The following is a 12,245-nucleotide window of genomic DNA, read 5'->3' as shown; positions in this document are numbered from 1 at the left end:
AAATTTAAGTTTATTTTTAAAAAATATTTTCAATTTCAAAAATTATTTTCTACTCTAGTTAAAATAAAAGATATTTCTCAAAAATATTTTTCATTCATAAGTCAAACACTAAAAATCTTTTCCGAAAAATATTTTCTACTCACCAACCAAACATGAGAAAATAAGTCAAAAATCAACTTGTTTTCTAGGAAAACATTTTCCTTCATACCAAACACACCCATAATCTCCCGGAATGGATATCGTGAGCTTACAACCCCCGATCGAGAAGTAGCTCAATTAATGATAAAGAATGAGTTTCTAGTATTGATCAGGGAAGAGTAACGATTAGACGAAATGTAAAACAAGGCAAATTCGTCTTTGAAGCAAGAAATTCTCTCTTTCTCTGCTTTAAACAAGGCAAGATCATCATCTTTATTCCTTGTCCCTCCTCCAAGACTTGGCCCTCTCTTGTGATTGTCTAAGCATCTTATTGCTGCATCACCATTTCCACGTCAACTAATTATTGAACAACTTTTCCCATGAATAGCAAATCTAAATTTGTGATTACTTTTATTATATCACAAAACCGTAATTGTACTGGCGAAAACAAACAGGATTCCACAAATATACTGCAATTCCAAATCACTAGCCTCCTACCCTATTATTAACTAATCACACAAACAAGTCAACATATAATATAATTTAATTTTAAAATGTTCATTTTATTTTAATGAAATGATATATATACTCACACAACTATCTATTATACTTATTTTAAATCACAAATTTCAAAAAATATTCTTTCTTTTATAAATTTTGTGTCAAATTAAACTAACGAAATCGTGAGATGGAATCAGCGTTTGGACATGCAATTTCACGTTGATTCCATCTCATGATTTCATATCATGAGAAGGAATATCATATTCTCCAAAAATCATGATATGGGAATTTCATATCATGATTTGAGATTTTTTAAATATAAAAGTTAACCCACAAGTTTATATTTTGTTAAAATAACTCCGCATTATATCTACTGAACATATATTTCATATGTAAATAAAATTAATAATCACATCATTACTTTTAAAATTTATTATTCTCACCGATATAAAATTTATTATTGCTTTCAATTTGGTGAATATAAATGATAAAGTAAGAATTGATTTGGTGAATATAAATACAAACGGAGAGAGTAATACTTTTTTGGTTTTTCATAATACAAAAACTTCTCTTTTGGCTACATATGAAAATACTAGATGAGGGAAGCCGTGCTCTGCACGGCCCAATGTGTTCAATTAAAGGTTTTTAAAAAAAAGATAAATTCGTGTTCAATTAAAGATTTTTTAAAAAAAGATAAATTTATTATTTTGTAGAAGCAACATTCATATTCTAGCATAGAGTTTTGTTGATTTCTTTACTTGTATAGATGTCATATAGCTACAAATATTACCTCTAAAGTAATCAAATTAAATTTTTACGAACACAATGCGTCTTAGATAAGAAATTGTTAGAAATGTACAACTCCCATTAAAAAAAATGAACCAATATATACACCATTATTCTTATAACAAAATATTTCAATTCGATGAATATGAAAATAGGCAAGAGACTGCTCAAGAAGCAAAAATCACTTGCACATATACTATCAATACATGTATTTGATTGGACATATGTATTTGGGCTCACACCAACAATTTCACCTCTTGAATAATACAATGGCAAAGATTTGTCTACAGTGCACATGAAAATTCATTCAGCTCCTCCAGACTCTTCCTTCGAAAGATGAGGAGGCCAATAACATATTCAATGAAATCTGATCAATGAGGTATGAGAAGGGTAGAATGTAAGCTAACCTTACCACTAACTCGTGGAACAAAAAATTGTGTCATATTTGTGGAAGTACGAGTCTTCACACCAAAGGGCATCTCCTGTGGCCTGTACAGTAATATCTATTAGTGACTTTAAAATCATGTAAAACAAAATACACTGGCAATATCTCGATCCAATTCTAATGACCCTTGCGAGATAATATGTCACTATTAAGTTGAATGCTTAGTTGCTATACTTGCTAATGATATCATTAAGATGAGGCCATGTTGGTTGAGGATCAAATTTAAATAGCAAGTATGGAGCACATGAATCCATACATTAACCCTCATTATCAACTCAACTAAGAAAATACAACTCAACTAATTAAAATAATAAAATCAAATTCGGAGAAGTAAAATAATTAGCTTCAAGATGTAGAGCATCAAAGAAAAACTACTCAGTTATTTTGGGCGTATTATCAAAAATCTTTGCTACATCAGTTGCTCATTTGATGGATCTTTTCTAATATCATTTGAAAAATCTAGATTGGAGTCTCTAAAATGTATCAAAAGTTTCAATAATTGCTGCCCTAGAACATATTAATGACAAATTTCAACTAAGTTGAAAAGTATGAACAAAGTTGATTGTTCTTTATCTTTGTGATTTGTTTAGTTTTATCAACTAAATATTTGCAAGGTTTCGTGTTTTCATTTCTCATGTGACGTCTTGAACATTTTTTTCCAATGGTAAACTGATATAATTTGTGTGACCTTTCTACTTCAAGTACATTATCGCACCCATTTTTCATGTTATTTGTTTCATGGGTTTCTGCATTCTTAAAAAGTGCATCCATGTTAATTTCTCTCTTTTCCTTCACCATTGAGATAATATTTTAAAGACGAAATCAATTTATATAAAAAACCAGATAACATAAGGCAAAATCATTTTTCATTAATATCATCTTTATAGTCTTTAATTGTGGGCTATTCGATCATCCAACATAACTTCCTCTTCCTATACTTTTTTAGGAAGAAACATTAGAAAATATTCTACACCATGTAATCCACACAAACAAAGAAGGTAAACAATCCTTCAAACAAACTATATCCAAAAATTCTTTAACAGTTAACTCATCTCTGTGTATTACCTAAATATGTGGAGTATTGGAGTGTTAAAAGTAGTCTACACAACAAATTGGAGCAAGGTTATATTCTTCTATTTTAAACATACTTGTGAGACCCAGAATTAGAGAAATTAAAGTCATGGCGAAGAGGAACAATAAAGAAAGCAACAAAGAACCGACCTGTGAAGAAGGTTAAAGAATCTATTGGCGTCAAGGCTTCGCCACATTACTATAGTCCTTTGTTGTGAACTCTTTCCTTCATTGAAGAAGGCCAACACTGTCAAATACAATATCTAACACGCATTTTCACCATTTTCGCTGGAACTAAACTCAAGTGGACCTGTCACACAGAACTAAACTCAAGTGGACCTGTCACACACTCGACACTCCTCGCTGAAAAACCTCCGATATCTCTTGTCAACTGTTTCCTCTTCTCTCGCATCAATGCACCAAATTTTCTTCCAAATGATTAATATAGGAATAGATATTTACATCTATACAACACATGTATCTACACCTATAGATATTATTAGGCAAGAACTTCAAAAATTCAACCAACACTCACCAGAATAAGCCTGGATCTTGGAGGATGCAAGAGGGCCAGATGATATGACTGCGGAAGAACAGAAACAGAATAGATATTTTTTGCTGGCCTGCCAGTGAATCCAAGAGAAAAGGATTCAACTTTTTCTGAATAAACTATCTTTATCTATGCTTTTAATTATTATTTTTCTTTCAGTTGTTGATAAACTGAGGTATAAGAGAATGTCAACTAATATTTTTCTTATTCATATAGCCATCTTTTAGGAAATGATTCCAAGGAAGTTCGATTAGCATGTTAATTTTTATTTATTTATATCAGTATCTTTCATGCTATTCATACAAAAGTTCATCACTATCAATTAATCATTCTATCTGTTCTTGGCAACGACCTGATACAATGATATCTTTGGTTAAGGTTAAAAACTGTTGCTAGCTATATAAGCATTTCTCCTCGAACTTGTAATGAACTTGCGATATGGAATTCTAGCAAAAGAAACTGTGATTTTTAACGAAATGAAACTCTATCTACATTTAGGAAATTGTAGTCCCTTACAGTTGAGAAAGTGTGATGACAATCCTGGCATTCACATTTCATTATATCCGAAGTAGGCTCCTTCTTTATCTGTGCGAAAATGCCGCTCAGTCCCACCTTTCGATGGTAGCTGGATTGGCAGTCATCTACATGACATACAAAGGGCCTTTGTTTATGCAAAATATCAAGAACAAAATATTTTAAGAGTGTTCTGATCTATGGAGAGTGCTTGTATGCTAATGAACAAAAAGGAGAGTTTCTTTTTGTTCAATCGAAGGGTAATGTGTGCACAACGTTGCCCCTACTTATGGATGGCCAACTGCACATCGTCTGTTGATAGACAGACTCGAGTTAAGCTGCAGAAACCAACTAATATCATTGATGTATATCAATCACAACTGTTACATAGTTCCAAATTCAACAGTTAACGGGTCTCATTTGGTTTGTCTTTGGTCATCGATTTGGTTTTTCAAAGTTTTGGTCTGACCGTAAATAGATTATCCTTTTCAACTTCATTTTACTTGCAATATCATTAATTCTCAATCTCCTTTTCTATCCATAAAGACAATCTGCTATTTGATTTCATTGAAGAAAGAGATTTTGTTGATTCCCAACTCGCACAAAGAGTAAACAAAAGCTTAGTAGAAGCAGCTTACAATTACCAAATGGAAGCTCAAGCAGTGTAGTTGGAAAGGAAATAGGAATATGTGGTTGTTAACTAAAATATCAGTCATAGATAATTACCATTGTCATACTTACAGCTAACAGCTTTGCCCTGGTTTACTATTGTCATATTTACAGCTAACAACTTTGCCCTGGATCGTTCTTTGGCTTCACTCTGCTATACACATGAATTATCGATTGTCAAAGTAGGAAAACTAATCAACTTCGAGTTAGTACACTTAATACTGTTATCAGATTCATCTAATTTAAATACTCTCAACATAGCTAAATAAGCGTACCTTAGTAAGTAAATCATTAGAAACTAAACTGAGAAATTTCATGTCGGTAGGCATTTCGAGACTCTAATGTTGTCTGTTGGAATCTCTAAAAGCGAAGTTGGTAGCTGAAATTTGTTTGGTGCCGTCTTTTGAAGTTGGAATTTGAAATTTACCTACGGAATCGGGAAACCTTTTTGGTAGAAAGCTTTGAAATTCACCATTGTTGAAGCTTGGGTCTGATTTGGTGATAATAACACTTTATTACACAGATGAAGCTGCTGATAACCGTTCAAATTTCCATGTTAATAGCTGAATCGATGACAGAACAACTGTCGACGAAACTGGAATTTGGGTTCAGAATTAGCAAAAAAATCCTAATAAGCCAAACCAGGGTCTAAATTTTTTTGCTGAAATTTTGATGTACACTTTAAAAAGTTCCTTCAAATTTTTGAAAGCTGATTGAACCGTGTGAAAAAACTTGAAGGAACACTGACACAAGAGATGAATATGAAACGAATGATCTAGTAGCCGACATAGTGTTTATCATTTACCCTTGAATAATAATATAATTACGACTACGCCCTTGGTCGTTCAGCCCATGGCTTTTCTATATAATAGAAATAGAAACTAGATCAGTGCAGCCCGTGCTATGCACGGGCCCAACAAATTGGTTAATGAAATTTTTTGATACATTTTATTTGAAACAAATTATTTGTATTACAAAATTGTAAGGAATGCAAATTTATATTTACAAATATACTACAAAATTGCCTCTTAGGTATGGAGGAAGGCCAATAGCCCTTTGTTGTTTGTATGAAAGTTTAAGTAAAATAAGAAACTAAAAGTTCTTACAACATTTGATAAGAAAAAGTAAACAAACAATGTAGATTCAAACTGCACAACATGAATAAATGTATTAATGATCTCCTAATTAAGCTACCAAAAATGTTGATAAACAGATCAACACACAATCTCTAGAAAACATAAGGTTTCATCACCACTTGTATTATTCAGGAAAATAATTAATCAAATAATATGCTCAAAAATACATTTCAATCTAAATATATTAAAATTTGTCAACCGAAAAAAGAAAACAGGGATAAAGACAACACTTCGAAAAAAGGAAACAGGGATAAAGACAACAGTGCTAATTCAGTACCTAGCCACTTGAAACTTTATTTCACATCATCAATAAATAATATCACCAAAAAAGCTTCTATATATAATTGATATATATATATATATATATATAATTGATAGGTTTGAAACATTCAGTATTTTTTAAGCAACCGTAATATAGCATGAAGCTACTTGTTCACAAAATTTCAGTACCATGACAATTTGCAGCTTTTTATGTACTCTTCATGAGTTAATCTAAGATTACGTGTATTTTGCACTTCCAATTTAATTCAGTATTGTCCCTAAAATTAAAAAGGATCTTAGTACTTGCTTCTTAGGTTCATTAGATCAATAGTAGTGACAACATCCAAGTATATTAATCTAATGCAAGGTGTCATACACTAAAAAAAGAAAAAGAAAAGGAATAAAAAACTCAGATACACTTCTAAGAGCTGAGCTTCTAATGTAACATTATAACAAAAAGAATTGAATTGAAGAGCATATGAAGGTTCAGATAGCGAAAAAGACAATCATAATCACGGTAGAAAATATAATGTGAATAGATTATTACTATTAAAGAAGTAAAGAAAAGAATAGTCATTAGGGTCCTCTTTAAATATAACTACAATAGAAACATTTGTTCCTACAACTAATTTTGTCAAGGTATCCATAGCAAAATCATGAAAGCATGTAAGATTATATTGATTAAAACTATACATGTTGCCTACAAAAAAGTAATAAAAGAACTATACAAATATCTAATATTGGAAAATCTACACAAAATTCATCAAAAAACTTGAATAACTAAGGGTCAGAAGGTGATGAATCTGACCACGAGGAAGGAGCATCCATAGTATGATCAAATTCACAATTAAAATGCAATCTCTTGGACAGAGCTCTGGAATTTTCAAATTTAATGTGGTGCTAATAAGAGGAAGAGCTTCCAAATGATGCAGAGATAAAATGTTTCAGGAATAAATAAATAAAAACCTAAAGATAAATCTGAAAATACAATAAGCATAAAGTTTAGTCTGCAAAGTATATATTATCTTGACCAATTACAGTATGACTTATTCAATGTATATTGTCTAATATCTCTCTATGTTGACCATTCCTTGTTTTCTTTATAGAAAAGAAAAACATCAACTTAATTGATATTGTATAACTGATCTCCGGAAAAAATCTTCATAACTAAGTCGAAAAGAAAAGCTTTTCCATCAAATCCAATCACAAAGAATGTACCGCAATTACATGTAGTAGTGTAACATATAGCAAGACTGGTGGATCAATTAAAGTGAAGACTCTAGATTAATCAAGTCCTAAATGAGGTACATTCAATTGGGTTAAAGATTATGCAACTGCCTTATGCGGCTAATCCATTAGGAAATGCTGATACTTTAGGCAACTTTTTCAATAATTTTTCATTGATAAATTCCCTTCTTGATTCTTGTAATATCAATATCAAAATACATTATACGTATTTGAGCAAGTTTAGCTATAATAGAAGAAATGAAGATGAATAATCATAAAATTCATTCAATAGAGATAAACCTGCTCCAAGTTACCATTGATCTCTATTGTACAACCTTAAATTCATGAAAATACCCTTAAAGAAACAAACACAACTGTAAAATCTAATTAAAAGAACAAAATATAAAAAAGTTGAAATGAAAAAAGTGATGATATAAGTATAAATGTTAATCTTATTCTTTGTTAAGGTTTAACATTGTTCAGTCGATTCTTAGAACCATCAGACATGATTTTTTCTCCTGCACATATACAAATTATCATTTGACATATAAAAAGTGCTAAGCTAAGTTTGCGACTCAAGAGTTAAGAAGAAATGCACAATACATCTGTTGAGAAATATTGTTTGTACTTTTAGTTCAAATTGTGTATCTGATTACTCTGATGGCCCAATATTTTATATTTCTAGGAGCTCACTTATAGATGCTCCTAGAAAATGTTATTTGGGGGTGATGCAAAGGAGAAGCATATTGTAAGCACGGACCCGACATAATGAATCTTGATTAAGGAAGATCTGTACGTGCCAAAAATAATAGCATAACGAAACTCATACCATTTAGAAAAGCATAATGGTACTTAAGCACTTTATGCTGAGGAATAAAAAATTGATGCAGCACATTGATTTAGAAAGAAAGAAAAGGAATTCATATTTGCCTCTTTAGTCTTATAAGTGTAACATCTCGAGGAGGAGTAAGAACATCTCAACTATCATTTTTTTTCTTGAAACTGATAATGTTACATCTCAACTCTCATCCTAAAACAATAATGTAAGTCGTCTATAGAGAATAGCTTGTCAAATGACTAACAATATATATTAACCATCTTATCCATCCTAAAATACATTTGTCGACATCTAATATATAATCTCATCAAAGTCACTCTCTTACATTTAAAACTTCGAATGTTAAATATATATGTACCTTTTGATGTTTGAACTCAACACCTTCCACCAACTCCAAAGGTGAAAGGAGGTGGAATAATTAGTGATTCTCTTAGTATACACATTCACGACACAATGAGTGTTAGAACTTGTACCATGACATAGCCAAAGTAGAAAATATCTTGCATGTATAAAGAAAAAAAAAAAAAAAATAGAAATGTAAGATGCAACATACTTGATTTAGGCATCTGGGGTATTCAGTAGTAGTAAATTCATTCAGTAACAACTTTCAAGCAACAATCTTCTCCATTTACCATTTTAATTATAGAAATCAGGCCCATAGAGTTGAGGGTAAAAAAAATTTAAAAAAAGAAGAAGTTCGGCAACATTAACTCTTTTAGTTTCTACCACTACATGCTTGTACATGACATATATAGGCTTAGCTTTTAATTTTTTTTGGCTTCGTGGTGGTTCAGAAAAGAGTAGGAATACTATCAGTTCCTTGTTTAACTTTTAAAAAAATTTGTTCAACTAAACTCATAGAGAGTTGCGAAAGGATGAGAAGAATTTCTTACCGAGTTACTTTGAAATGAATCGTCGAACGGGTTCTACCAACTGCATTTGATGTATGGCTGACCGCAGTTTCTTCGAAAGATGCTCAACTAATCTATTTTTGTGGGAGAAACATTTAAAAAATTGGTATGCATCTATAGATATTGTTGCTCATAGATAATGGCATTACCATATTGCCTTGAGAAATGGTGCTTTCCTATTGAAAAAGTCCTGAAAAAAGAGCAATATATCTGAGGAACTTTTAGAAATTAGTTTACATGCTATAAGTTCTTCAGCAATGAAGCTAGCTCTATACTCAAGAATTTCTTAGCCATTTTGTTCTACTTATTTAAGCCTAATATCAAGAAAAATGAACCATGAAATCTATAATTAAATTTTTACACATAGAAAAAACAAATAAGATCAACCCGTGAAATTAGTCACGGTGCATGAAAGCAAGCTGACACGGACATCACGATTATTTTTAAAACTATATAACAAACAATTACATCATTTTTTCTTTGATTCCACAGTTGTATCTAGTCTAGAATGTAGATATGTTCAAGGAGTTGGTATTACTTTTCAAAATACTATTGGCATAGTATGTTCTGTCATGGAACGCTTTTGAACTTATTTTTTAATAATAATCTATATTAAAATCAACAAATAAATTTGACGAAAATAATCTCAAAAACTAAACTTTTAGCAAAGTAACTTGTGTGTGATAACATCACAAATGGAGATTGACAAAATTTATGCAACAACAATAATCTCGAGTGAATGACTTCACATATGCTACTTCAAATGAGCAGACTTTGAAAGCTCACACCGCATTCTTCACAAATATTCATTTTTTACCCCTATTATCGAATTTTGAATCTCAATTACAATACAATGTTTTTAGCTATTAATTTTTAATTGCATTCTTCAATTTCTCTTGTTCGAGAACAAGCAATAATGAAGACCGAAAGGAAGAAAATTAATGTGACAGAACAATAATAGTAACAGATAGAACAATAACAGTAGCAGACATGAATTTAACCCATAAAATTGAAATTGTGAACGCTACCAGAATAAGATTGTGAAAATATTGAGAGAAAAAAACTAATTTGATTTTGCAGTACCGTATGAAAAATCAAAGAGAACATAGAAGAGAGTGTTGGGTAGAACAATAACCACAACAACTATGAATTTTAAGTTATGATATTGGAAATTTAATCTTTTCTAAAAGAAGATCAGGGCAAATATTGAGGCAAAAGCTGACCTAAGAATGCACGTTCAGATACGAAGACGAAGCTAATGAGTAGGCCTTTGAATTTAAGTTTGGATGAAAGAAAATTATGGACACTTGGGAGGAGTCTTCTAGAAATTCTCCATTGTTGGAACAAAGAAATGAAACGACCGAGTGTTCTAGAAAGGCCAAGAAAAAGCTGATTCTTTCTTTTGTCTTTGAGCAAAATGACGAATTTACCCTTGATCGTTCTTTTGATGGCGTTTCTGTTTGGCAATGAAAGATTTGTCAAGAAAGTGTAAGAGCAGTGTATCTTCACTTCTAGCATTCTATTTTCATGAAAGTGCGCATTAAATAATGCATTCTACAACATACAAATACATAAATGATGAGTTAAATTAACAACAAAACCACAAGAAACAAGGCCACATCGTGTAAGAAAATTTTAATTGAGATCAGTAAACAAACATGATTACAACAATAACATGAAAATCAAAATAAAACCAAAATCACCTTAGCATCCTCAACTGTAGCAACGGTGACATAGCCGAATCCACGAGAGCTAGCAAGATAGAGGACATGAAAATTTTCATCTAAGTTTTAACAGACAACACAATCATAAATAAAAGGTGGGTGAAGGTAACTCTGCAAATACAACATTTATCAATAGTCAATACACCAATAAAAGGGTAAAAAATTTCAAATGTAACCCATCAAAATAATAAGGTAAAATAATCGAAGCAGACAAATAATTGCAGAAGAAATTAAGAAAAAACAGAATAGGAAAGAAATCACAAACACAATGCTTTGATGCAGCGAAGGGGAGAGGGAGAAGGACAAAAAATTTCTGAAGTAGCAATAGACAACCGAGAAAAAAATAATACTTACCCAGTTGCAGTTTCTCCGACATGTAGTATTCAATCAATTTACATACTCTTCTACCTTGATCAAACTAACTATTTACTATAGTTGAAGTGCAAAAAGCCTTACCCAATAAATATAAACAAACATAGAATTGAAAGAAAAAACAAGATAGGAGAAAAATAGAGTTTCAATTTTATTTTTATTTTTTGATGAATTCAATATTTTCGAAACTACCTAGAGTCTTACTATCTAACTAAGAAAGTTACAAGAATTTTGCTCCAGTTATAAATTGAATTTTGCTTCATAAAATCCAGAAAAATGAATCATTCATTAGTAACTTGTTCAAATGATCCTCCATGAAGGAATCTCCGGAGAGGGATTGAAATCAATATTAGGAGAGAAAGGAGACGATTTTTATCGGTAATACTTTCAGATTATTTTAGGAAAGTTGCTGGCGGAGAGTGAGAGTGGAAAGATGAAGATTCTTCTGGAGGAACATATACCAAAAAGTCTCTAGGATTGTTAATATATTTTTATAGTTACAATTTTGCCCTTGTAAGATTGGTTTAATATCTATTTTGCCATTGGTCGTCCACTCATCACGTTTCTATATAATAGAAATATATATATATGATTGGAATAAAAATTCTTTTTCAAGATAATTATCTTTGATTTATGTTAGCGGTCAACCAAGAATAGATTTATATAAAAAAAAAATTAGTTTTTTTTCTACACAGGTTCATCTGACATCTAAAATGTTTAGTTCAAGTTCTTGAACTTTTAAAGTACTTATGAATTTAGTGCGGGATACACGTGCAACGCATGTGTTCGAGAGCTAGTATATTACTAAAAGTGGGAAGCCACTAAGTTAAAAGTTGAAATACCATTTTACCCCTACACCAGATTAAAATATTATAAAATATATACTTAATTAAATAAAAATAAAAATCATTTATTATAAAGTAAATTCCTCCTATTAAATATAATAATTTGTATGTTCTAATGTTAGCCTACTGCTTAATTGAACGAATTTTTAATCTTCTTATACATGTAGTATTGTTATCTTCTTTATAAATTTTATCTTATTCTATTTACTAATGGTAGCCTTTTCACATTTCAGCTTATCTCATTTAATTAATTAGTTA

General features: G+C 31.0%; 2 protein-coding genes across 28 annotated transcripts; both read right to left on the bottom strand.

The window, feature by feature from the left end:
- Window positions 1-1,483: 1,483 nt before the first annotated feature.
- Window positions 1,484-5,471, bottom strand: LOC102579395 (uncharacterized). 22 transcript variants are annotated; one of them, XR_001471854.1, is made up of 7 exons: window positions 4,949-5,470; window positions 4,731-4,827; window positions 4,008-4,132; window positions 3,477-3,564; window positions 3,092-3,341; window positions 1,833-1,914; window positions 1,484-1,752 (listed from the first exon to the last, which is right to left on the bottom strand). XR_001471854.1 is itself a non-coding variant. In XM_015303643.1 (5 exons), exons 1-5 carry the CDS (start codon window positions 5,000-5,002, stop codon window positions 1,889-1,891), a joined length of 390 nt encoding a protein of 129 aa, XP_015159129.1. In that variant the 5' UTR covers window positions 5,003-5,471; the 3' UTR covers window positions 1,484-1,888. The 22 variants fall into 22 exon arrangements, 10 of the variants coding, with proteins under 10 accessions (XP_015159129.1, XP_015159133.1, XP_015159131.1 ...); XR_001471855.1 differs by having other exon boundaries at window positions 1,484-1,748; XR_001471856.1 differs by having other exon boundaries at window positions 1,484-1,709.
- Window positions 5,472-6,646: 1,175 nt separating this feature from the next.
- On the bottom strand, window positions 6,647-11,692 carry LOC102579184 (uncharacterized). 6 transcript variants are annotated; one of them, XR_001471869.1, is made up of 4 exons: window positions 10,750-11,689; window positions 9,196-9,236; window positions 9,029-9,115; window positions 6,647-7,815 (listed from the first exon to the last, which is right to left on the bottom strand). XR_001471869.1 is itself a non-coding variant. In XM_015303650.1 (3 exons), exons 1-3 carry the CDS (start codon window positions 11,144-11,146, stop codon window positions 10,241-10,243), a joined length of 333 nt encoding a protein of 110 aa, XP_015159136.1. In that variant the 5' UTR covers window positions 11,147-11,692; the 3' UTR covers window positions 9,828-10,240. The 6 variants fall into 6 exon arrangements, 1 of the variants encoding a protein (XP_015159136.1); XR_001471868.1 differs by adding an exon at window positions 10,270-10,502 and having other exon boundaries at window positions 7,563-9,115; window positions 10,750-11,690; XR_368632.2 differs by having other exon boundaries at window positions 7,563-9,115; window positions 10,750-10,881; window positions 11,125-11,690.
- Window positions 11,693-12,245: the final 553 nt, after the last annotated feature.

Source organism: Solanum tuberosum, unplaced genomic scaffold, assembly GCF_000226075.1.
Source record: "Solanum tuberosum cultivar DM 1-3 516 R44 unplaced genomic scaffold, SolTub_3.0 scf00462, whole genome shotgun sequence".
NCBI lineage: Eukaryota > Viridiplantae > Streptophyta > Magnoliopsida > Solanales > Solanaceae > Solanum > Solanum tuberosum.
Note: the sequence above shows the minus strand (reverse complement) of the source record. Positions and strands in the feature narration are given on the sequence as shown.

What these genes read in the sequence shown, in the direction of transcription:
- LOC102579395 (XM_015303640.1), bottom strand. Translation starts at nt 5,002, where the DNA reads ATGCCTACCGACATGAAATTTCTCAGTTTAGTTTCTAATGATTTACTT. An exon ending in CTAATGATTTACTTACTAAG is followed by an intron (nt 4,828 to 4,948) that starts GTACGCTTATTT and finishes TCATGTGTATAG; the next exon opens with CAGAGTGAAGCCAAAGAACG. An exon ending in TAGCTGTAAGTATGACAATG is followed by an intron (nt 4,133 to 4,730) that starts GTAATTATCTAT and finishes TATGTCATGTAG; the next exon opens with ATGACTGCCAATCCAGCTAC.
- LOC102579184 (XM_015303650.1), bottom strand. Translation starts at nt 11,146, where the DNA reads ATGTCGGAGAAACTGCAACTGG. An exon ending in GTCGGAGAAACTGCAACTGG is followed by an intron (nt 10,799 to 11,124) that starts GTAAGTATTATT and finishes CTATCTTGCTAG; the next exon opens with CTCTCGTGGATTCGGCTATG. An exon ending in CTACAGTTGAGGATGCTAAG is followed by an intron (nt 10,503 to 10,749) that starts GTGATTTTGGTT and finishes ATTGCCAAACAG; the next exon opens with AAACGCCATCAAAAGAACGA.